The sequence below is a fragment of the Hemitrygon akajei genome, chromosome 12, assembly GCF_048418815.1.
Source record: "Hemitrygon akajei chromosome 12, sHemAka1.3, whole genome shotgun sequence".
In the NCBI taxonomy this organism is placed as follows: Eukaryota; Metazoa; Chordata; class Chondrichthyes; order Myliobatiformes; family Dasyatidae; genus Hemitrygon; species Hemitrygon akajei.
Window position 1 is genome coordinate 88,422,365 of NC_133135.1, and position 27,098 is coordinate 88,449,462.

The 27,098-nt window shown below is 42.6% G+C and overlaps 1 protein-coding gene across 1 annotated transcript in view; it reads right to left on the reverse strand.

The window, feature by feature from the left end:
- The window catches only part of LOC140737272 (ADAMTS-like protein 2), a 149,151-nt gene that overhangs the window by 71,403 nt on the left and 50,650 nt on the right, over window positions 1-27,098 (reverse strand). The window contains exons 4-6 of the mRNA XM_073063628.1: window positions 5,550-5,625; window positions 3,648-3,750; window positions 2,370-2,515 (exon numbers count right to left, since the gene is read on the reverse strand). Of these exons, the coding sequence (XP_072919729.1) occupies window positions 2,370-2,515; window positions 3,648-3,750; window positions 5,550-5,625 (325 nt within the window). The remainder of the gene's footprint in view (window positions 1-2,369; window positions 2,516-3,647; window positions 3,751-5,549; window positions 5,626-27,098) is intronic.

Consider the following 27,098-nt stretch of genomic DNA (forward strand, 5'->3'; position numbering starts at 1 on the left):
GTGCAGAAACAGTTTCCTCAGCCCATAGAACAACCATTTACACCAGGGGATCCCAAGCCGGGGTCCACAGTCCCCTCAGTTAACGGTAGGGGTCCATGGCATTTAAAAAAGGTTGGGAACCCCTGCTTTACACTCCCCAATCTACCATCAACTCCCCCCAGTTTTCTTCCACTTACGTTCACACATGGGACACTTTACAATGACCAATAAACACCAGATGGGACATGGAAAGAAAATGCAGAACCCAGAAAAACCCCAAAAAAGTGTTGGATATGACGAGGGTAGAGCGCGGCAGGAGGAATGGCAGAGAGGTGCCAGGGTGCAGATACACCCATCCCTGAGACACCAGGCTAGGTCAATTGATAACAAACATTTATTGAATGTACCTCTGGAGGTTCCCACTCCCTCTCCCTTCCCCTTTTCCCAGCCATGATTCTCCTCTCCCTGACTCTTTCCCACTGTCAGTTCACAACAGAGACCCAGATCAGAATCAGGTTTATCATCACTCACGCATGTCATGAAATTGTTTCGTTTTTGCAGCAGTACAGTGCATTACATAAAATTACTGCAGTACTGTGCACATATGGTACATACAGTTGGCCCTCCTTATCCGTGGATTCCGCATGCGTGGATTCAACCAAATGCGGATCGGGAAAACCCGGAAGTTCTCTCTCCAGCACTTGTCATTTGAGCATGTACAGACAATTTTTTTCTTGTCATTATTCCATAAACAATACAGTATTACAACTATTTACATAGCATTTACATTGTATTAGGTATTAAAAGTAACCTAGAAATGACTCAAAAGTACACGCAGTCCCCGGGTTATGAATGAGTTCCATTCCTGAGTCCACCTTTAAGTCGGATTTGAAGTTGGAACAGGTACATCCGGTATTATTTAGCGACAGTTAGTCAAACATTTTTCTTAGTATATAGTACATATTTTACCTTTCTATGCATATAAAACACTTAAGAAACATACATATTTCAAATAATTAAACCACTGCATTGCTTAGTAATAACTGTAGCTTCCTTTCACATGCTCCATTAAAATTGTTCCGATCATTGACCCCCGCCACCTAATGCTTTTCCAATGACCGATGGCGTTTCACCTCTTCCCGATCGCTTTGTTACTTCCACCTTATTTTCAATCGCAATTATTTTTGTGAATAGAAACACTGCGGATTCAGAGCTGTACCGCCGGGTCCTAATGTCCACTGCACTGAGACATGTTAAATAAAGTCCAAAGTTCCGCTGGGTCCTGAAGACCACCGCACTGAGATAGGTTAAATAAGGGACTTGAGCATCCACATTTGTTTGGTATCCGCAGGGGGGTTTCGGAACCAATCCCCCACAGATAAGGAGGGCCAACTGTACTTAGATCTTCAAATCCCCCAAACCCCAGCTGGTGTAGAACTTTTGTAAACTAATACAAATCATGTTCACAAGTTTCCTCTGGTTATCATATCTGTAATTTCTCAAGACAATCAATTCAACTTGTTAGAAATATCCATTAACAAATCCATACTGGCTCTCTCAAATCAGCTTGGATTTCTTGGAGCAACCAGCCACTGCTCATTTTATATATTTTACTAGCTTCCCATAAGAAACTAATATGTCCATAATTGACAAGTTTATTATGTAATGCAATTACATTTGAAGTCTTCCAATCTAAAAAGGTAATTCCTGAACGAAGGGAAACATGATAGATTATAGTCAAGATATCTACAATTGTCTCATCTATTCCCCTTTAAAAGTCTGAAATATTAGTCATTGGAGTGAGGAATTGTCAGTCTTCTGGGGTACCATTCTTTTCCAATATCCCCTTATTGCTCAAGCTTCCATTCATCATTCACTCCTTCAAATTTTCAATTATTTTATTCTCTTTATCTAAAAATAATCTTCAGTGTTTGGCAGAACAAACTCAAGTGGCGAACTGCTCTGTCCTCTTACAATAAACCAATTCTACACAAGCTGAAAACCACCAAGTTATTCATCCGGAAGCAAGATATCTAATGAGAGACTGGCACCATAGGATATTATAAAGTGATTGAGTTTAACTGTGAGTGAACTGACATCATACAGCACAGAAACAAGCCCTTCAGCCCACAATGCTCATGCTAGCTGCTGTACCCACCTATATTAATCCCATTTAACCACATTTGATCTGTAGTTTTCTATGCCCTTCTCCTTGTCAAGATGGTTCTTAATATACTGGGAGTATAGGCCACCATTTTCATTTCAGGCAGAATATTCCAGACTCCAGCCACCCTCTGTGGGGGAAAAAACCCTTCAACCTTTTCTCTTGCCCTCTCTCCTCACCTCCATTGTCAAAGCTCCTTTGAGCTGAATAGAATATACTGCCTCACCTCACATCGGCCAGTGATACAGACACCCTGATATGTTCTGTCTCGGCAAGATGTCCCATCTTGAGCAGTAACCATTAACTGCCGCTCTCCATCAGTAGTGGTGCACTGCAGATCACACGGCTTGTTTGAAATATTAATATAGTCATCTGTTTGACAACAAAATAGAGTAGGGTAATCACAGTCCAGACATTCCACATCATGAAAAAGTTTTCAATCTGCCCACGTTGGGTGAGCTTTTGATATCTAGATTTCTGACTTTGACAAAGAGCCAGGAATTTATGAACAGCAACCGAACAGCAAAATCTCATTCCATTGCTCAAAATAATTCCGATGCGGGACCTACAACATATATGCACTCACCTTGCGATAATTGTTATAAATGGGCACACTGTGAAGTCTATAATATAGCTGCTCATTGTGCAAGGTAACATTTAACTGACACACATTGCAAGCTGCCCACAATAGACCTCACAATGCGTCAGTTTATAGCAATTAGATGTTATGGCAAAACGTGATGCGAGATTACCAGTGCATGTGTGTTCTTGGTCTCACATCAGAATTATTTGGAAGAGTACAAAATCATGAAGGGATGGTGGATAAGTTGGATGGTCAGGGTCTTTTTATCCCCAGGACAGGAAGTCTGGAGGGCATAGATTTAACGTGAGATGGGAAAGATTTAAATGTGACCCAAAGGGCAATTTTCTCCACACAGAGGGTAGTAGGTATGAGGGGAAAAGCTGCCAGTGGAAGATACAGAGGCAGGTAAAAAATGCAATGTTTAAAAGTCATTTGGACAGGTACATGGATAGATAAGGTCTGGAGGAGAGTTTCCTAACCTCGGGGTCCATGGACCCCTTGCTTAATGGTATTGGTCCATGGTATAAAGAGCTTAACCAATATGAGTGAGTTGTGTTGAAGGACCAGTTTCAATACTGTACAACTCTAACTGTGACAAAATGGTGCATTTGCCACCCTAACTGTCAATCATGCACTACCTTCAACGTAACTGGTGACCCATAGGTAATCGGGCTTCAAGAAGCACCTTGAGTAAGAAAGAGTGGCAAGAGCCTTTAGAAAGGAATTCAGATTCTAAATAGCTAAAAGCTCATCTATTAAAGAAAAGCAAATTAATATTAGAAGAATGCAAAGATCGCAAAGCAATGCTGGTCCGGAAGAGTTTATAGTGGTGGAATTTATAAATTAGCTGCAACTGCCATTGAAAAATGCAACTAGAACTCTGTTTGTTATGATAATTGTTGTAAGTTTATCAAACCTTACCTGGATACAATGGAACCCAGTGATAATATCGGCCACTAAATGCTTTGGCATTGAAAGCTGAACATTGCTGTTGTTTGAAACTTGCAACATTATTTGGACAAGGCTGTGCATAAATAGAAAAAAATATGATGAACACCAAGAAACAAAAGTACCACATTTACTTAGCACCTTTCACAGGACCCTGGGATACTTTACAACAACCAAGTACACCTTGAAATGTAGGGAATTTTGTAATATAGAGAAAACAGTGGTTAAGTTGCACACAACAAGATCGAATAATAAGACCACGACAAAGGAGCAGATTTAGGCCATTCAGCCCATCGAGTCTGCTCCATCATTCCATCATGGCTGATCCCGGATCCCACTCAACCTCATACACCTGCCATCTCGCCAAATCCTTTGATGCCCTGATCGAACAGGAAACAATCAACTTTCACCTTAAATATGTTTACGGACGGCCCCCATCGCAGTCTGTGGCAAAGCATTCCACAGATTCACTACTCTTTGGCGAAAAGAAAATTCCTCCTCAACTCTGAGGCTGTGCCCTCTAGTTCTGGATACCCCCACCATAAGAAACATCCTCTCCACATCCTCCCTACCCAGTCCTTTCAAAATTTGGTAGGTTTCAATGAGATCTCCACCCCCCCCCCCCCAAAACCCGGCATTTTTCTAAATTCTGGTGAGTACAAGCCCAAATCTTCATTCGCAGAATCCTCATGAGCCTCCTCTGGACCATCTCCAATGACAACACATCCTTTTGGTTGACAATACGCCAAGTGCAGTCTGACAAGTGTCTTATAAAGGCTCAGCATTATCCCCTTGCTTTTATATTCTATTCCCTTTCAAATAAATGCCAACATTGCATTTGCCTGCTTTACCACACTCAACCTGTAAATTAACCTTCTAGGACTCTTGCCTGAGGACCCCCAAGACCCTCTGCACCTCTGATGTTTGAACCTTCTTCCCATTTAGATAATAGTCCGCACCACTGTTCCTTTTAAGAAAATGCATTATCATACATTTCCCAACACTGTGTTCCATCTGCCACTTTTTTGCCCAATCTGCGAATTTGCTTAAGTCCTGCTACAATCACATTGTCTCTACCTACCCCTCCACCCATCTTCGTATCATCCACAAACTTTGCCACAAAGCCATGCAAGCAATGAGATCATCCACTAAAGTTGGTAGTTGATTACACCGAGACCAGAATCACAGAGAACCCCACATATTTATCCAAAATAATGCACTTAAATAAGATGTTCATCTAAAGAGCATGCACAATTTAACAGTCATATATAACATGGATAAAGGCCCTTTGCCCACCACGCCATCAAGTAATGATCTACACTAATCCTATTTCCCTGAATTTCATCTGGAGCTTTCTTAACCACGGCAATTAATAAGCGCTAAAAGAGATCTGCCTGGATTCGATTCCAGCCGCTCCCTGGCTGAAAGAATTCTTCATTACATTCCCTCTGAATCTCTAAACTGGTACTTCTGCCCCCGTTTTAAACACTACCCTCTAGTCTTGCACACCTCTTCCTGATAACTCAATGTTCCACAGCACCACTCTCCGGAGCTGTTCCTATACGAGAACCTCACCACTTGAAATCAAAAGTACTACATTCGGAGGTGAGGAGCAGCACAAAACACAGGTCATTCCAGAGTGAACAATGACAAGGGTTGCCTATTCATTGTGAATCTCCTTGTTTACAGAGACAATAGGCAAGCAAAGGTACAGCTGATCTCCTGGGGGACACAACATCAGTATCTGTGACCAGGCCAACTTCTACAGCCTCAGTGCAGACACTCCTGTGTGTCAGCAGGCCTGTCCCCAAGGAAGAGGTGGGTGATGAAGAGAAAAATGACAGAAGTCAAAAAGTCAGGACTGGCGACTCTTACCTGGATTTGACATAAGTGATAGCGTCTTGGTGATCCAGTGCAAAAAGTGCCATTTTTACTTTGTGAAATTATACGCCTACAAAAAAGAAACATTTTGACAAACCGACTGTAAAGAGCTTTGCATTTCAATGATATTGGATATTGAATGGACTAAGTGCTTCAGCATCTCACAGACCAGTTCATGCAACAAGCTGCATTAAAACAAAAGAGATTTCTATTCATGTGATGGAACAAATCTCCCAATAAAACAACAAATGATTCTTAGTAACTGCTCATCCCTATTTCTCTTAATGTTGTATTGGTGTGGCACCTCCTGAACCAATACAGTGACTGTACTGAAGGTATTTGTCAAGCGTTGTTAAACAGCAAGTTCTGAAACCTTGCCTGTATGTATCCAATCAGGAAATTGTGCAAATTGAAGAGGAAAATTCTAAGAGGGAATGGGGTGGGGGAGGGTGTTGGCTTCCCTGAACCTTCTCCCCTGGTTCTGGTCAGTGGATGTAACGCATCACAAAGATATTACAAAGGAACTATGGTGAGCTGTTACTATGGATCTTGCTCTTGGTAAAACTGCACCCATGCTACCCAAGAGGTACAGGGAAGAAGCAGTCGTTATGCAGGTTGTTCTACCGTGGATAAACTGCTCTTGTAAACAGAAATGGACACTATTTCATCACATTCTTGCATTGTCTCACATAGATCATAAAATGGTTCCCTGGAATTGTGTGGTAAAGCAATCAGTGCAGAATATAGAGCTTCTTATGGTCTTTTATCTGTCATTCAGCATATGGGGAGGACACTGCACTGGATCAAAATAAGCTGCAGCAATTTGTGTGCCCTTTTAGCCCATGGTAGACATCCCCACCCCTCTTCCAATTAGCCAGGACATGCCCTCATCTCATTGCTACCACCAGGGATGAGGTACAGGAGCCTAAAGGCACACACTCAACAATTCAGGAATAGCTTCTTCCCCTCTGCTATCAGATTTCTCAATGGACATTGAACCATGAACATTACCTCACTGCATTTTTATTTCTGTTTTTGTACTATTTACTCACTGGGCAGAGCTAGGATGGTGCGAGAGAGCAGCTTCTTCAAGCTCATCTGTGGAAGCAACTTTATTTTTACATTTAACGTCTCCTTTTTTAACTTTTCAAAGTGGACAGGGTTCTGTCAGTGCCCCTGACCTGAATCTTTGGGTCTTTACAGCAATGATTCTCGCTCCTGGGGCTCACAGACCAGCCGTTTCTCGATATCCCAAGGGTACAACCTAGAAGACTAGCATGCCTTCGAAGTTCCTGTGGATGAGGTGATTCTATGGCTGGACTGCCGACTGAACCGTTGCAGGAGAAAACGGAATATCGGAAACAGCTGATCAGCTGTCTGAGGTCTCTGTATTTGGCAAAGCACTTGCTCTTGTTGGTGGGGTGGGAGTTTGCTGCTAATCAAGTTTAGAACTCAAAAAACCAACTGTGCAGATTTTAACACCATAAGTCAGCGAGTGGTTTTGATTTTGTTGGTCTCTCCTCTCACTGTGTGACACCACTCTACCCCTTTATTAGGGAGCCTGTGGCATGTCGAATTGGTCGGGTGAATGATCAGTTTTTCTGTTCTGCAGATCACAGTCTCTCTTGGGGGGCTTTGTTATTGCCTGCTTTGTGGTTGGTTGGCATCTAAGTGTGTGTGTGGGGGGGGGGTGAGGGTTGAATGCTTTGCGGCTGCTTGTATGTTGGGGGGTGGGAGAGGAGAAGGGGGCTTTGGGGCTCTACCGTTTTTACCGTCACTCATTCATTGGAGTACTCTTCTGTTTTTGTCTACAAAGAGCAAGAATTTCTGGTTGTAATTTGTATACATTACCTGATATTCAATGGAACTATTGAACTGTTAATTTAACTTTCTTAATATACACTTTTGATAGCAATTTACAATTATATATTGCAATGTACTGCTGGCACATAACAAATTTCATGACATATGCCAGTGATATTAAACTCAACTCCGATTCCGTTTGCTTTTTACAACCTCGAAGTACTCGTGTATGGCAGGATCTGTCTGGAAGGCACACAAAGACTTTTCATTGTACTTCAGTACCTGTAGCAATAATCAATCAATAGAGGTACCATTATGTTGGGGCCACTGGCTACCCAGGAGTCTTGGTGAGCTCGCTGGCAATGGGAATGCTATTAAATTGCCCAGATGCAGTTAGGTTGCCTCATTGCAGGTGACCCTAACCTGGTACTCAGAGGACATTAACACAACTCACCAGAGTACCTAGATCTTTCCGCACAAGATCACAGATTACATTATCTGAAGAGCTATGAAGGAAACGGAATACTGTGCAACCAATGAATGTTCACATTACCATGGAGATAGAGTCACATAGTCTTTAATACAGCAGGAGAAAATGCTTGGACCCAGCACAGTGCCCTGATAAACTCTTACATAGATATCCTGGGACTGAGATGACCAGTCCCCAACAATCACAAGCATTTCTCCTTGGACATAGCGCAACTCCAGCCAGTGAAGAATATTCCTCCCAATTCCTAGTAACTACGGTATTTTGAATAGGTCTACTCATTGCCTAGTATATCCATATACTGTCATGGCATCAAGCAGAATCGCTCTAATCAATGCTGGAATTCAACTCACTTTCCAGAACTAACTCTGGTTTGGAACCAAGTGGTCCTGCCAATATCCACCACAAGTTGGCAAATACCTGGCACAGATTAAGTGGGTCAAGAGACCATCCTCCATGCTCCAACTTTCTTAATGCAATTATCTCTTCTATTATTTTGTGTTAATTAATCCCTCAAGTTTTCTGACCTGCACCACAACAGTACAAGACCACCTTAGTGTTGAGAGGCCACATGCTGAAAGTTAACAATTGTCCAAAATAAACAGGTCTATTTGTAATCACCTCATCTGTTAAACACCATAAATCCAAATGATCAAATGTGCTTAAAAGAATTACAACAGAAAGCAATTAAGTTGCAGAAAACATCAACATATACAGCCTACTGAAAGGCATGAAACAGAGACTAGCAGAAAGGAGAAAATCTGGAAATTTTGTTAAATTGGTTTGACTGGCAAACTCAAATCTTTGAAAACTACCCAATTATACAATAGGAACAAAATTTATAATATAGGAAATCCACTACGTACATCATGCAATTTGGAACAGAAATGTTAATTCTTCTAGGGACAATTGTATTCATTGTGTTACTAATTCCTTAAGTATATGTTATTAGAAAAGCCTAATCCTGTGTCAGGAACGTGGAGCACCTGACTGGAATGTGAACGACACACTTGAACTTTGTTCTGTTTACAGTTTGAACCTTGGTTTCTCTCAATTAACCACATTATATTGTGGAGAACCAATTCAACTGGCTCCACTTGCTGCTTTTAACCCCACTCCCAGCCACTCCTCATGCTGCCTTTAATCACATCACAATCACTCAGCTTTGTGCTACCTTGATCAGTATCATCCATTCCCCCACCAACAGTCAACCAGCACCTACATTGTTCTCAACATCTTCCCAGTTTACAGGAGGGTGTAAAAGATTTTTACATCATTCCCAACACCCAAGCAAAATTACCCAGTTGTATCTGAGGCCAATCTGACAAACTACCACCACTTTGTGCTGCCGTCAAAGCCACCCCCTCACACCTCTCTGTGCCACCTTCAAACCTCTCCCTCCACCTCTCAGTGCTGCCTTGACACCACCCTCCCATCCAATCAGTTCCTCTTGCTGATTTCACAACCACCATCCCCAACCAGATCTCTTCATGACCTTTAATGCTGCCTTTTCCCTGCACTCTTCATAAGACTGCAAAAAATTGCTGAGATTTCTGAACACAACACAGTCCATCACACAAACCAGGCTCCCTTCCCGCTGCTTTGGGAAAGCAGACAACATGATCAAAGATCCCTGCCACCCCAGTCAATCACAATTTTCCCCTCTCCCATCGAGCAGAAGGTACAAAAACTTGAGAACACACACAAGCAGGCTCAAGTACAATTTCTACTCCATTGTTATCAGACTCCTGAATGGATCTTTCATCTACGAAAATATAAATTCTTAACCTCACAGTCTACCTCGTCATGGCCTTGCACCTTATTGTCTATCTGTACCGTCCTTTCTCATGCACTTTAACACAGGATAGAACCAGACTACAGCGCACAGTGAAGACTGCCGAGCGCATTATTGGAGCCTCCCTGCCCTCTATTGTGGACCTGTACTCTTCCAGGTTGAAGAAGAGGGCGGGGAACATCATAAAGGACTCCTCCCATCCTGCGCACGGACTGTTTGATCTGCTTCCGTCCGGTAGGCACTTCAGATCCCTCCAGACTAAGACTAATAGGCACTGGAGAAGTTTTTTCCCTACTGCGGTCACTTTGCTGAACAGTTAACTGCTGGTTAACTGTCAGCCAACTATCACTTGGATTGCACTACCTGTATGTACAATTTATATTTTCATTTATATTTATCATTATTATTGTTATAAGCAGAGAGACAACATCTGCCGGAAGTAAATTCCTTGTATGTGCATAGGTACTTGGCGATTAAAGTCTGATTCTGATTCTGATATTCTGCACCCTTTTTTCATTACCACAATGTAATTCTGTAAAGCATAATCTGTCCGATGGTATGTATATGAAAGCTTTTCACTGTACCCAGATACATGTGACATCAATAAATCAATACTTCAGCATCCAATCAGCATCCCACATTTTTAACAGCTGTGCCACCAACAACCCAACTCCTCCGTTTCAGGTAACCCTATACCAGCAACTCTAACCACGTCTGGTCCCAAGTCACTCAATTCTTCACATTCACTTCAGAGACCCAAACAGACTGGATCTCTGGGCACTCCCAGCCGGTCCACCATATTACGTCTATATGGTGTTTGATCTCAATCTCATGGCCTTTCAGCAACCCAGCCCGGAAAGATCCTTTACTTCAAACACATCATCTTGGCTTAATCAGCTGTACTTACCACAGAGGGGTGGTGGATTGGAGATGCATCTCTACAAAAGGAGGTGGAAGGCTCTCCCTTCATCCACTAGCCTGCAGGTCACCCTTGGGTAAGATGTAGCACCTGCTTATCCCACCTCACCCCACCCTCGATCAGGGTCACATGAAACCATGTGAGCTGGTGGATGGTTGAATGAGCAGCTGGTGCATATCACAAGTACTGGTTACGCAGACAATCTCTGAAGAGTACTGATCATGGCTGGGGTCACCAGTCTTGTAAAGACTCTGCCCAGAAGACGACAATGGCAAACCACTTCAGTAGAAAATTTTGCCAAGAACAATCATGGTCATAGAAAGACCATGATCGCCCATGCCATATGACATGACACATAACAAAAAAAACTTACAACCGAATGCTGCTACATGAAGAGAGACCAGGAGTAATATCTTTTGGGATGTACTGAAGACATGAAAGATGATTTATAGAAAATAAGAACTTTAGACAAAATAAGCACTTCAGTAGCAGATACAAGAATTCAAGGTACACAAATTAAATAAACCACCAATGATTTATTTGGCCATTGTTACGAGACTCAAGTAAAATGGAAGACAAAAAGAAATTAAACTAATCCATGAACTACAAACCAAACAATCCTAGAGGCAATCCAAAGATGTTGCTTGAACTATTACTGAAACTTGAATACAAATGTAGGTACTATTCATTCTCCCCCTGTAAGTTTGCAGATGACACAAAGATTGGTGGTGTTGTGAATAGTGTAGAAGACTGTCAGAGACAGGATGCAACAGTACAACACAGTGTGGGTCTTTTGGCCCATGATATTGTGCCAACCTTTTAACTTACTCTACAGTCAATCTAGCCTTTCTCCCCTACATAGCCAATAACTTTCCATTTGTTTCCATACCAATGCCTATTATAGAGTCTCTTAAATGTTCCCAATGTATCAGCCTTTACCATCACCCCTGGCAACACATTCCACACACCAATCTTTCTCTGTGTTAAAAACCTGCTTCTGACATCTCCCCTAAACTTTCCTTCTCACACCCTAAAAGGATGCTCTCTGGTATTGGCCATTGCCACTATGGAAAAAAAATAGCACCAGCTGCCTACTCTATCTATGCCTCTTTTAATTTTATACACCTCTACCAAGCTGCCTCTCATCCTCCTTCACTCCAAAGAAAAAAAGCCTTAGCTTGCTCAACCTTTCTTCATAATACACTCTCTAATCCATGCAGCATCCTGATAGATCACCTCTGCATCACTCTAAAGCTTCCATATCATTCCTATGAGGTGACCGGAACTGAACACAATACTCCAAGTGTGATCTAGGCAGGGTTTTATAGAGCTGCAACATTAACTCTCAGCTCTTGAACACAATCCCCCAACTAATGAAGACACAAACATGATATGCCTTTTTTAACAACCCTACCAACTGGGCAGCAAATTTGAGAGAAAGATGGACTTTCACCATCCCTCTCAGCAATTGTTATCTCGTTTTGGATGCAGTTGAGGGGGATGACCTGATAGAGGACGACCACGGCAATCGGGTTTCTGGCACTGAGCCTGGTTCTGTGGTGCAGAAGGGAAAGAGGATGAGGAATGCGGTAGTCATAGGGGATTCCATAGTGAGGGGAACAGACAGGAGGTTCTGTCAGCCTGATACAGTTACTGGCATGGTGTGTTGCCTCCCAGGTGCCAGGGTACGGGATGTCTCAAATCAGGTGCAGAGTATTCTGAAGGGAGAGGGTGAACAGCCAGAAGTCTTGGTACATGTTGGTACCAATGACATAGATAGAAAAAGGGAGGAGGTCCTGAAGAGAGAATTCAGGGAGTTAGGTAGGAAGCTGAAAGGCAGTAATTACTAGGGTAGTAATCTCAGGATTGCTGCCTGTGCCACGTGCTAGCGAGTACAAGAATAGCATGATCAGGCATATTAATGAATGGCTGAGAGACTGGTGTAGGGGGCAGGGATTCAGATTCCTGGAACATTGGGGCCTCTTCTGGGGGAGGCACGACCTGTACAAAAAGGATGAGTTACACCTGAACCCAAAGGAGTCTGGTATCCAAGCGGGCACGCTTAATAGAGCTGTTAGGGAGGGTTTAAACTAATTTAGCGGGGGGGGGGGGGGGGGGGGACCAGAGTGATAGGGTTGAGGAAAGGAAAGACAGAAATAAATCAAAGGTAGTGTGCAACAGAGATGATAGAAAGAACAGGCAGATGAGGCTTAATCACAGCATGAGTTACAGGGCAATAGATACATGGTACAGTTAAAACAGAAAGCAACAAATACTGGACTGAGAGTGTTGTATTTGAATGCACGCAGCACAAGGAATAAAATGGACAATCTTGAAATTCAGCTACAGACTGGCAAATATGACGTTGTAGCCATCTCTGAAACTTGGCTACAGGATAGCTACCATTGGGAGCTGAACGTCCAAGGATATACAGTGTATTGGAAAGATAGGTTAGATGGAAGAGGGGGTGGTGTGGCTCTGTGTATAAGAAATAATATTAAATCATTGGAAAGAGATGACATAGGATTGGATGGAGTTAAGAAATGGCAAGGGTAAAAGGACCTTAATGGCAGTTGTATACAGGTCTCCAAATAGCAGCCGAGACGTGGATTACAAATTACGGCAGGAGATAGAAAAGTCGTGTCAAAAGAGCAACATCATGATAATCATTGGGGATTTCAACATAAAAGTGGATTGGGACCTCAAGAGAGAGAATTTCTAGAATGTCTAAGGGATGGCTTTTTAGAACAGCTTGTTGTTGAGCCCACTAGGGGATCAGCTGTGCTGGATTGGGTGTTGTGCAATGATCTGGAGGTGATAAGAAAGCTTAAGGTTAAGGAACCCTTAGGGAACAGTGATCACAATATGATCGAGTTCACATTGAAATTTGAGAGGGAAAAAAAGTAAAATCCATTGTGTTGGCATTTCAGTGGAATAACGGAAATTACAATGGCATCAGAGGAGAATTGGCTGAAATTGACTGGAAATGAACATTTGCAGAAAGGACAGCAGAGAAACAATGGCTGGAGTTTCTGTGAAAAATGAGGAAAGTGCAAGACAGATATACTCCCAAATAAGAAGAAATTTTCAAAGGGAAGAAGGACACTACCGAGGCTGACAAGTTAGAGCCAAAGGAAAAGGAAAAGAGAGGGCATACTAGGAAGCCACAGCTAGTGGGAAGATAGAGGATTGGAAAACTGTTAAAAACTTGCAGAAGTAAACTAAGAAGGAAAAGATGAATTATGAGAGGAAGCTGGTGACTAATATCAAAGAATGCACGCTCGAGTTCTGAAGGAAGTAGATGGAGAGATTGCAGAGGCATTAACAATGATCTTTCAAGAATTGATAGATTCTGGCATTGTACCGGATGACTGGAAAATTGCAAATGTTACTCTACTATTTAAGAAGGGTGGGAGGCAGCAGAAAGGAAACTATAGACCTGTTAGCCTGACATCAGCAGTTGGTAAGCTGTTGGAATCAATTGTTCGGGATGAGATCATGGAGTACCTGGAGGCACATGACAAGATAGGCCAAAGCCAATATGGTTTCCCGAAAGGAAAATCCTGCCTGACAAACCTACTGCAATTCTTTGAGGAAATTACAAGCAGGGTAGACAAAGGAGGTCCAGTTGACGTGGAGTACTTGGATTTTCAGAAGGCCTTTGACAAGGTGCCGCATGTGAGGCTGCTTAGCAAGATAAGAGCCCATGGAATTACAGGGAAGTTACTAGTCTGGGTGGAGCATTGGCTGGTCAGCAGAAAACAGAGTGGGAATAAAGGGATCCTACACTGGCTGGCTGCCATTTACAAATGGAGTTCCACAGGGGTCAGTGTTGGGACTGCTGCTTTTTACGATGTATGTCAATGATTTGGACTATGGTAATAATGGATTTGTGGCTAAATTTGCCGATGATGCAAAGATAGGTGGAGGAGCAGGCAGTGTTGAGGAAACAGAGAGCCTGCAGAGAGACTTAGATAGTTTAGGGGAATGGGCGAAGAAGTGACAAATGAAATACAAGTTGGAAAGTGTATGGTCGTGCACTTTAGTGGAAGGAATAAACAGGCAGACTATTATTCAGATGGGGAAAAAATTCAAAAATTCAAAATGCAGAGATGCCAAGGGACTTGGGAGTCCTTGTGCAAGATAACCTAAAGGTCAACTCTCCAGTTTGAGTCAGTGGTGAAGAAGGTGAATGCAATGTTGGCATTCATTTCTAGAGGTATAGAATATAAAAGCAGGGATGTGATGTTGAGGCTGTATAAGGCACTCTTGAGACCACATGGAGTATTGTGTGCAGTTTTGGGCTCCTTATTTTAGAAAGGATATACTGACATTGGAGAGGGTTCAGAGAAGATTCACGAGAATGATTTCAGGAATGAAAGGGTTACTGTATGAGGAACGTCTGGCAGCTCTTGGGCTGTATTCCCTGGAGCTCAGAAGAATGAGGGAGGATCTCATAGAAACATTCCGAATGTTAAAAGGCCTGAACAGATTAGATATGGCAAAAGTATTTCCCATGGTAGGGGATTCTAGGACAAGGGGGGCATGACTTCAGGATTGAAGGACTCCTTTCAGAACTGAGATGCAGAAAAATTACTTTAGTCAGAAGGTGGTAAACCTCTGGAATTTGTTGCCACAAGCAGCTGTGGAGGCCAAGTCATTGGGTGAATTTAACGCAGAGATAGATAGGTTCTTGATTAGCCAGGGCATCAAAGGTTATAGGGAGAAGGCAGGGGAGTGGGGATGACTGGAAGAATTGGATCAGCCCATGATTGAATGGTGGAGTAGACTCAATGGGGCAAATGGCCTGCTTCTGCTCCTATATTTTATGGTCACCCCAAGATCCCCGTTCCTCTACACTGCCAAGGATTCTGTTTTTAAGCTTGTACTCTGCTTTCAAGCTCAATCTTCCAAACTGCACCAATATCACTTTTCTGATTGAACCCCATCTGCCACTTCTCAGACTAGCACTGCATCCGCTCTGTGTTACAATGTAAATTATGACAATCTTCTACACTATCCTCGACACCACTAAATTTAGTGTTATCCGCAAAATTACTAACCTGTCCTTCCATTTCCTCGTCCAAGTCAATTATAAAAATCAAAGAGCAGGAGTCTCAGAACAGATCCCTGTAGAACACCACTGGTCACCGATCTTCCAAGCCTCTGCTTCAGTGGCAAGCCACTTCCAAATCCATGCAGTCAAGTTTCCATGGATCCCATGTCTCATAACTTTCTTAAGGAACTTTGTCAAACACTTTATTAAAAGCCACATCCATTACTCTACATTTACTTTGTTTATTCACTTCCTCCAAAAGGTCAATCAGGATCATGATTATCCATCATCAACAAAGCCACAAGACCATAAGACATAGGAGCAGAATTAGGCCATTCAGCCCATTGAGTCTGCTCTGCCATTCCATCATGGCTGATCCCCATACACCTGCCCTCTCACTACATCCCTTGATGCCCTGACTAATCAGGAAGCTATGAATTTTCGCTTTAAATATACTCACGGTCTTAGCTTCCACAGTTGTCTGTGGCAAAGTATTCCACAGATTCATTAGTCTCTAGCCGAAAAAAATTCCTCTTATACTCTGTTCTAAAAAGTTGCCCCTGTGCCTTCTAATTCTGGACATCCCCATGATAAGAAACATCCTTTCCACATTCACCTTATCTGGTCCTTAGAACATATGGTAGGTTTCAATAAGATCCCCACACATTCTTCTGAATTGTAGTGAGTACAGGCACAAACTTGCCAAACACTCATATCTTAACCCCTTCATTCCCAGAATCATCCTCATGAATCTCCTCTGGACTCTCTCCAATGACAACACATCCTTTCTGAGATATGGGGCCCAAAACTGTTAACAATATGCCATGTGAGCCTGACTAGTGTCTTGTAAAGGCTCAGCATTATCTCCTTGCTTTTATATTCTATTTCCTTTGAAATAAATGCCAACATTGCATTTGCCTTCTTTACCACAGACTCAACCTGTGAATTAAACTTCTGGGAGTCTTGCACAAGGACTCCTAAGTCCCTTTGCACCTCTGATGTTTGAATTTTCTCCCCATTTAAATAATAGTCTGCACTATTGCTCCTTTTACCAAAATGCACTATCATACATTTCCCAACATCTGCCACTTTTCCCATTCTTCCAATTTGTCCAAGTCCTTCTACAATCACACTGCATCCTCAGCACACCTACCGTTCCAACTATCTTCGTATCATCCTCAAACTTTGCCACAAAGCCATCAATTCCATTATCTAAATCATATATGTCAAACTCAAGGCCCGCGGGCCAAATCCGGCCCGCGGTGGAATTATCTTTGGCCCGCAAGATAATATCTAATTACTATTAAAGCTGGCCCCAGTAATCGAAGCGCCTATGGCATATGATATGGCTAATGCTGAGTTTATTCAGGTACCAGGTTTTCAGGGTTTTTAGTGTTTATTCGGCAGTCTTGCTCGGCAGTCTTCTTCATAAGAAACGGAATTTGTAAAGTGAAACACTTTGTAGTTATAGCAGAGACTGAGACACATGAGAGCAGGCTGAAAAAACGGAGGCAACGAAAGCTGCATTCGCACGCGTCCGACTGATCCGGCTCGCATGAAACTGCATTTTGCTCAATCCGGCCCGTGACCTAAAATGAGTTTGACACCCCTGAAATTCTAAATCATTGATAAACAATATGAAAAGTAGTGATCCTAATATTGACCACTAGGTGGCAGCCAACCAAAAAAAGGCCCAAGTCCTGCAGGCCCATGCGAGAATCAAGTGATTCTTGAAAGGTCATTATCAATGCATCCGTCATCTCTTTAGCAACCAGTCTCAGGATTTTGGGATACTGTAATCCATCCGGTCCAGGTGACTTATCCACTTTAAGTCCTTTCAGTCCTAACGAAGGGCTTCGGCCCGACACATTGACTGCTCGTTTGCACAGATGCTGCCCAACCTGCTGAGTTCCTCCAGCTTGTTTGTAAGTGTTGATTTGACCACAGCATCTGCAGTGTTGACTTTTCAGTTTGCCTAGCACGTTTTTCTTTGTAATAGCAATGGCGCTCACTCCTGCTCCCAAATACTCACGGACCTCTGTCACACTGCTAGTGTTTTCCACAGCGAAGACTGAGGCAATGTACTTATTAAGCTCATCCGTGATTTCTTTGTCCCCCATTACTACCTCACCAGCATCATTTTCCAGTGGTCCAATATCAACTCTCACCTCCCTTTTACTCATTATACAACTGAAAAAACTTTTAGTATCCTGCTTTACATTATTGGTTAGTTTGCCCTCATAGTTCATCTTTTCCTTTCTTACGGCTTTTTTAGTTGCCTTTCGTTGGATTTTTAAAACTTCCCAATCACTTTTGCTACATTATATGCTCTTTCCTTGGCTTTTACGCAGTCCTTAACTTCCCTTGTCAGCCAGTTGCCTACCCCTACCATTTGAGAACATCTTCCTCTGTGGGACATATCTATCATGCACCTTGTGAACAATTCCCAGAAACTTCAGCCATCTCTGCTCTGCCGTCATCCTTGCCAGTATCCTCCAATCCACTTGGGCAAGCTCCTCTCTCATGCCTCTGTAATTCCCTTATTCTATTGTGATATGAATACATGTGACTTATGCCTCTCCCTCTCAAATTGCAGTACAAATTAAATCATTATAATTACTGTCTCCTATGGGTTCCTTTACCTTAAGCTCCCTAATAAAATCTGGATTGCTACACAACACCCAATCTAGGATTGTCTTTCCCCTAGTAAGCTCAAGCACAAGCTGCTCTAAAAAGCCACCTTGTAGGCATTCACCAAATTCCCTCTCTTGTGATCCAACACCAACCTGATTTTCCCAATCCTTTGCATATTGAAGTCCCCATTACAATTGTGACATTACCTTTATTACATGTCTTTTCCAGCTCCCTTTGCAATCTCAACCCACATCTTGGCTACTATTTGGAAGCCGATACAAGATTCCCATAATGGTTTTTTTTTTAACCCCTGCAGTTTCTTAACTCCACCCACAAAGATTCAACATTCTTAGACCTTGTGTCACCTCTTTCTAAAAATGCAATTTCATCTCTTACCAACAGAGCCACACCAATGCCTACACATTCCTGCCTGTCCTTTCAATACAAAATATATCCTTTGATGTTAAGTTCCCAACTATAACCTTCTTTCAGTCACGTCTCAGTGATGCCTATGTCATACTGACCAAACTCTAATTGTGCCACGAGTTCATCCCCCTTATTCCAAATACTACATGCATCTTCAGTCCTGCATTCTTTGCCCTTTTGAATGCTGTCTCTGTACAATTTAACTCTTTGCACTGTATGGGTACCTAATCATTGCCTTGTCCATCCTTACATTCATATTACATCCATCATCTACTTGTAAACCTGCAGGCTCACCCTCAGCTCTATCATACTAGTTCTTATACCCCTGCCATATTAGTTTAAACCACTCCCAACAGCTCTAGCAAAATTGCCCGCAAGGATATTGGTCCCCTTCAGATTCAAGTGCAACCTGTTCCTTTTCTACAGGGCACAGGCCCAGAAGAGGTCCCAATAATCAAGAAATCTGAACCCCTACAACCTCATTCTATTCCTAGCCTCCGTCACATGGCACAGGCAGCAATCCCAAGGGTATTACTTCCTTCCTAACTCCTGTACGCTATTTTCAGGACCTCCTCCCTTTTTCTACCCATGTTGTAGTTACCAATAAGTACTATGACTTCTGGCTGCTCACCTTCCCTTTTCAGGATATTATGGAACAATTCAGAAACATCGCTGACCCTGGCATCCAGGAGGCAAACTACCATCCCCGTTTCCTTTTCGCATCCACAGAACTGCCTATCTGTCCCCCATTACTGCTACCATTCTCTTCAGTTCCCTACCTTTCCGAGCTACAGGGCCAGACTCCGTGCCAGAGGCACAGCCACTGTTGCTTTCCCAGGTAGGTCATCACCCCCAACAGTACTCGAAATGGAGTAGTTGTTGTTGAGGGTGTCAGCCACAGGGGTGCTTTCCACTATCTGACATTTTTCCCTCCCTCTCTTGACAGTCGCCCATTTATCTGTCTCCTGTAGCCTTGAGGTGACTACCTCCCTGTAACTCCTGTCTATCACCTCCTCACTTTCCCTAACAAGCCATGATGATCATCCCTAATAAGACTATGATTTTCCAAATGCTCATAAATCCTACCCTCTATTAGCTTGCACTCCACTGACAGAACACTCACTGGTCCATAATTCCCAGGAATATCCCTATTAGCATTTTTGAGTGAAGAAATCCTCTTTGACCACTGGGGATACAAAGATAATTACCAACTCCCCAGCAATCTTCTCTCTTGCTTCCCATAGCAAGTTGGAGTATACCCCATCCAACCCCGAGCACTTATCTATCCTAATATTTTTCAAAAGCTACACTACTGCCTCTTTCTTAACCTCAATGTGCTCCAGTAAATTAGCCTGTTTTACGCTGACCTTACATTCCTCAAGGCCCATCTCATAGGTGAACATTGAAGCAAAGTATTTGTTAAGGACCTCCCCAACCTATTCCAATTCCTACTTCATCTCCGAACAGTCCTACACCCACTCTAGTCATTCTTCTGTTCTTCAAGTACATGTAAAACACCCTCCCTTGGGATTTTCCCTAATCCTACATGCCAAGGCCTTCTCATGACCCCTTCTAGCTTTACTTTCTTAAGCTCCTTCCTGCAAACCCAAAACTCTCAAGAATCCATTCTTACTTTTACTTCCTAAAACTGAAGTACACGTTCTTCTTCCATTTGACTAAATTTTCCACCTCTCATCAACCATGGTTCCTTCACCCTACCACCCTTTCCCTGTATCAGTGGGACAAAGCTATCCAGAATCCCATGGAAGTGCTCCATAAATAACCTTCACATTTCCACTGTGAATTTCCTTGGAAACCTCTCATCCCAATTTACAGTTCCACATTTCTGCCCAACACAATCCTAATTTGCCCTCTACCAATTACATACATTCCCATACTCAAAACATGACTGTTTATTCCCCTCCATAGATACTGCCTAACCTGCTGAGTTCCTCCAGCACATTGTGTGCATTACTCTAGGTTTCCAGCATCTACAGAATCTCTTCTGTTTCTATACCTATCCTTGTCTACAGGGGTGCTAAAAGTTAGGGAGTTGTGCTCACCATCTCTGAAATACTCATACACCAAGAGATCTATCACCTGACCAGTTTCATTGACTAGTACTAGATCCAGTATGACCTCTTGTCTAATCAGAAATCCTGTCATAATTTCCCCATAATAAATATTTTAAACAATAGCATTCATAAAGATGGTTCAAACTTCAAGAAAAAGTCTTGCCAGAGAAACTTCTCATCAGTGACATCAGTCTGCCTTCACAACGTACAACTCGAGTAATAACTGACAATTAATAGTTGGGTGGAAGGGAATATATAGAAAAAAGAAATTACGTTAGTGCCTGAAACTTTATTGGTTGCATCATAGCGAGTTGGCATAGCGTAGGTTCAGTCAAAGCACTGGGTTTCCTGATGCAAATTCCATGCATAATTAATCTAATTCCAGCCAGATCATGGCAAAAATTAGTAGGCGTAGAGATACAGTGTGGAGTATACTGGTATTTAATGCAATGGCAATGCCAGTCCCAATGTCATATCACCTGTGAGTGAGAGGTCATCACATTCAAAGATCTCCAGTTTGAATCTGCAACCCAAAGACTCCAGCATAATGCACAAGTAGGCACTTTATCAAGGAAGTGCTGTACCGGAGATGCTGTCCTTCAAGTTTTCAATTCTCTGAAGGAAAACTTGAATCTACAAGCTCCTGGCCATCGGAGGGAAGACCCAGAGCCACAAATGGCATGTCCTACAATGTAAAAGTCAAATTTGAGTTTATTCTCATATATACAAGTACATATATGTACAGGTGATTCCTTAAGGTTGTTACAACCCGGGGTGGTAATGGGGCCAAATTCCCACTACCTATTAAATGCTCCCAATGGCGTGGGCCTGAATAGCCTGACAATAAGTCCAGCTCCTGGTCTTCACATTTAGCTTCACAAATCCAGAACCGTTTCTACTGACAGAAGGGGCAAAGGCGGGTTATTGGCACCTTAAAACCAGTTGCTTTGGGCAGATGGGGCTCATCAGCCACGGTTGGTGGCTCACCTAGGAGGAAGAAAACTCTGATCTCAAACCTCCGCTGCCTTGAGGCTATACCCACTCATGGGGAAGGCTTCAATAGTAAATCCCCCCCCCCCCCAGGGAAAAGTCTGGAGCTGGAGCCCCCAAGGCTACATTGAGTTCAATGCTGAATGGCAGCTCCTGTGGCACTGCTGGTACCAAACTATAATCGGTCTCTACTGCTCCTTTGGGTTCATCAGATCACTGAGATAAGAAGCTTACTACATGAGCAACAGCTTGCTCTTCATATCGTACTGCCCAGGCTTGCGTATCTAGACAGCTAGGATGCAATATCCATGGTCAACTCTGACTGACGGAGGCCTCAACTCAACCATGTACAGATGCAATGAATATCTTACTTGCAGGGGCATCACAGCTACTCAGCAATATAAAAGCATCATTCAGAAGAAAGCATCAATTAAACAAATTATACTACACAAATGTTATAAGATAGAAAAAAATTTAAGTCCATTTCAGCACAACTTGATCAAAATGGTTATAGTGTTGGTATATTGAAGCAGAGATTGTTGGTTTGAGGACCAAATCATTGAAGGCGAGTAGCTATTCTTGAACCTGATACTGTGGGACTTCAGGCTCATTCTTACACAAAATGAAGTGTTGGATGGTCACACAGCACCTAGTCTATGTATGCAGTGTCAAAGCTGACAAAGTACCTAAAATGTATCAGGATGAGCAAGAGCTGTCAAAAATTCTAACTGCACTTAACAATGGTGCACAGATCAAGAACCCGAATTATATTGTGTGCATTCTGCTCTGATTGCTGATCCAGACCATAAAAGGCAGCATACAACCTGTTGTCCTGCACTTTCAGTGGAACTTTACACGTTTCCTGATCCTTCTTTCACCTTTTAAAACCAGCATGTTGGGCTAATTTTCTTTTACAGTGTGAGCAAACTACGCCAAAATCGAGGCCATATGAGATGAACTGCAAGGAGGTGTTAAGTGGGCCACATACATTTCACACGCAAGGAGCTGCAGCATTTGAAGTTATCAGGCCAGATTGGACTCCTCAGTCATACTGCCTTGGAACTGAGTGATGAAGACGACTTTATGGACAGCAGGCTGTGGTAACTTTGGGACTGGTCTCGTTAACACAAGCAGATAGATTTACACAAAATTATACTGTACTGTGATGATGGCCTGGTGTTTGTTGGAAGTATCCTTTCAATAGTGCTACTTAAATTCACATCAGTTTTTGGAACTGATCTCGACTTTCTTCTCATTACCCAGTGGACAGAAGGTAAAAATCTGTTTCTCTCTGGAAGGACAGCGTAAGTTCAAGGCAAGAGAGAATTTAGAGGGGACTGAGGAGGAATTTTTAAAACAGAGGGTGGTTTGAGTCTAAAATATTGTGGGGCAGCACAGTAGCATAGCGGCTAGCACAACCCTTTACAGTACCAGCAACCTGGGTTCAATTCTCACTGCTGCCTGTAAAGAGCCTGTACCCTGTGACATAGGTTTCCTTCCAAAAACATACTGGCTGGTAGGTTAAACTGTCATTGCAAATTGTCCCGTGATTAGGGCTGGAAGAGCCTATTCCAAGGTATATCTTAATTTCTAAAAAAGGTAAATAAATAAATAGATAAATATGCTGCCTGAAGAGGTGCTGGTGGCAGCAAAGCTCAAAGCATTCAGAGTATAGCACTGGAACAAGCCTGACTGTGACACAAACTGAAACTAATCTCCTCTGCCTGCACCAAGTCCATTTCCCTCGACTCCCTGTCTGTCATAATGTTTTTTAAATTTGCTATTGTACCTACTGCTACCACTTTCTCTGGCAGTACTTTTGAGGGCACCTGCCCTTCTGTTTAAAAATTTATCTCCTAAAAACTCCCTTCAACTTGTCCGCCTCATCTTAAACTCTGGTTTCTGGTACTAAACACTTCTATTCTAGAGGTTTCCTGTTGTACACATTAGAAGCCAGAGTTTGGAACAACTGAATTATATGTATGAATGCTCTTACTGGGAGGAAGCCTCTCACCTCCCTAACAGATGGATTCAGAAAAGCCTGGGAGGTTGAGAGTCACACCATAATGGCAAGGGAGGAAATGAACTTTCACCCTTTCTTTTACATATGAAAATCATCAGAGGGGGATCTTTATTGTCAAAAGTTCAAAGTGGGCCACACGCTGTGAGCAAGTCTCCCTGCGTCAAGAGCTTTTCACTTTGAGGCTGCACTAATGATCCCAAAGGTTACAATTCACACAGTTTCTTTCCTGCAAACCTCAGAATAATTCCCACTTTTTATGATATGCCAAAAATTGTTTGTGTCCAACCCTATCTGATTCAATTTTTTTTTATTTCTACACACTCTCTAAACATAATGAGGTGTGTGCTGTCTACCAGGAAGAAGACTGAGGCATGAGAGAATAACCTTTAACCTGAACGACTAAGGGATGTTTTCATAAAGCTTCTAACAATGTTCTGCGATCTCTGTTGTTGATTTCCATTTTGCGCCTTTTTTCCCAAAATGACAAATAGTCTCATCAGCTTCAATACCATGCCATCCTGGGGACAAAATAAATCAGTAGAAATCATTTAAAATGGGAGATGGTACATTTGCAGCTCTAAAATGCTTTTTTTTACCCCCAACCAAAAAGTAAGTTTGAATACTTTCTCCATCTTTCCCCCTACCTCTCCACTGAATAACTGTTTTTAAAGTCTGTCAGTTTTATCCCCGAGTTTTTTTTTGCCAACAAGTGAGCTTAAAAATTCAACATTGGGGGAGCGTCTGCATCCAGCTGCTCTCTGCAAGCAGTAAATACTGAGAATATGAAGGAAATCTGGCTCCCATTTTGCTGCAACAGGGCAACCATCATCTTGCTCCAGATTCCTCACTGCCTGACTCATAGGTCAGGAACAGGCCCTTCAGCCCACACTGTTGTGCTGACCCAACTAAATACGCAAATCAAAAACCAATCCCTCCTACCCCTCCATCTTCCTCACATTCAAAAAAACCTACCCCTCACATCCCCTTTGAACCTACCCCCCCACATTCAAAACAGAGACTGAGGGAAGTAGAGAAGATCCACTACACCACCATGCTACCCATATTCTCTTCAATCTTCTTTGCTCACCCATCGCACACTACTTCCTGCTAAAGTAGAACTGCAAGCACAGTCCATGGTAACCATCAGTTGATGCCAGAGAGTTGAGATTCTGTTGCATTCTACCTCACCATGGTGTGTTAGTGTGCACGTACCATTGAAAGCATCAATGGTACATGCACAAATTCTTGATCTCTCATTCTACAGCATCATGTCCCTTGCACTATATTTGTCAGTCTACACTGCACTTGCTTTGTAGCTGTAATACTCTTATCTCCACTCTGTTACTGCTTTCCCTTTTGTACTCCCTTTGATGCACTTACATTTTGAAACAATCTGTATGGATAGCATGCAAAACAAAGTTTTCAACGCATCTCAGTACAAGAGACAATAAGAACTAATATTCTCCTTGCACTACAGCATTTTTTTTAAATCACAAACCCCTTTCTGCAATGCTAACACCCAGACTTTACTGCACATCGATGTAAAGGAAGTCCTTCATAAGCTTTGAGGGCAATTACATAGAATTCAGTTGTTGATGAGCAGATTCCAAAGTCTGGTTTCTAATGTGTACATTAATAAACCGCCATCCTCATCCAGATGTTACCTTGACTATACAGCTGGGACATTAAATAGTAACTCTCCACATGTACAGTATACATGTTAGGCAATTGATATGTTCAAAATTGATGCTTGTCTAGAACCAAGGAAAGTAGAATAACTTGAGATTTGAATTCGCAATAATACAGACACAAGAGTTTCTGCAGGTGGTGGAAATCTTCAGTAACACACACAAAATGCAGGAGGAACTCAGCAAGTCAGGCGGCATCTATGGAGGGGAATAAACAGTCAACATTTCACGATGAGACCCTTCATCAGGACCGGAAAGGAAGGGAGCAGAAGCCAGAATAAGATGGTGGCAAGAATATGGACTGACAGGGCACACATTAGGACTAAGTAAACTACTACAGTTGGCCCTCCTTATCCGCAAGGGATTGGTTCCGGGACCCCTCGCGGAAACCAAAATTCGCAGATGCTCAAGTCTCTTATTCAACCTGTCTCAATGCGGTGGATCTTAGGACCCAGCGGAACCCCAGACCTGACTTAACCTGTCTCAGTGTGGGGGACATTAGGACCCGGTGCCAGAACTCTGAATCTGCAGTGTTTCTGTTCATGAAAATAATCACAATTGAAAATAAAGTGGAAATAATAAAGCGATCGGAAAGAGGTGAAATGCCATCGGTCATTGGAAAAGCATTGGTCAATGATCCCAACAATTTTAAAGGATAAAGTGAGAAAGACCCTGTCCCAATGAATACTACAATTATTACTAAGCAACACAGTGGTTTAATTATTGGGTTTTGGGTTTTTGACCCTCCACATCAACCCGGCACGGTGGGGAGTGCATTTGGGAGCAGTCTGTCACTCAATCGAACTCAGGAAATTCTGTTCCCGAGCCCGGCGCTGAAACATACATTCTTAAATGTTTTATATGCATAGAAAGGTAAAATATATATTATATACTAAGACAAACTTTTGAATAACTGACTCTAAATAATACCGGATGTACCTGTACTTACTAGTAAGAGAACTTCCAATTTTTTTCGATCCCGATCCACAATAACCCACGCACATCCTCCTGTATACTTTAAATCATCTCTAGATTACTTATGTTACGTACCCCGTAACTGGGTCACTTACCAGCAAAGATAGAGAGGTCCGTTGAAGTCTGATGGTACTATTTTTAACAGTATTTATTGATAAAAATCCACAAAAATATCAATGCAACCATACAGATAATATACGTCGTCAATACTAAATCTAAAAGCGCGGGTATAATAATAATCAATAAGAAATAACTCTATCGTTGTCTAGGGGATAATGCATTGTCCGATGGAAATATAAAAGTCACTTTAGTTCATTCAAGCTGCAGCTTTTGGTTGGAGAGAGAGACGGAGTTTAAACTTGCCCATTCCCTTTATGATGTCACTCCTTCGAGAGTCGTTGGGGCTGAATTCTCCCTTTGTGTTAGCTAAAGCCGTTCTTCCGTGGCAAGGCCCACCAATTCCGAGGCAAATGGAAAAGGACGCACGTGGACTTTCCACCGGCTTTCGCTATTTCGCTGTTACAGGATTTCTAGCGTTTCTTCTGGTGCATCTGAAGGGGCCGTTCCCCAGACCCTCTTTTATCCCCACTCACGGGGTCTCAGATGTCAATCAGGGTGGAATGATGCCATCCCCCAACCAGTCCACGTAGCCTGAGGGCTTCCACGAAGCAC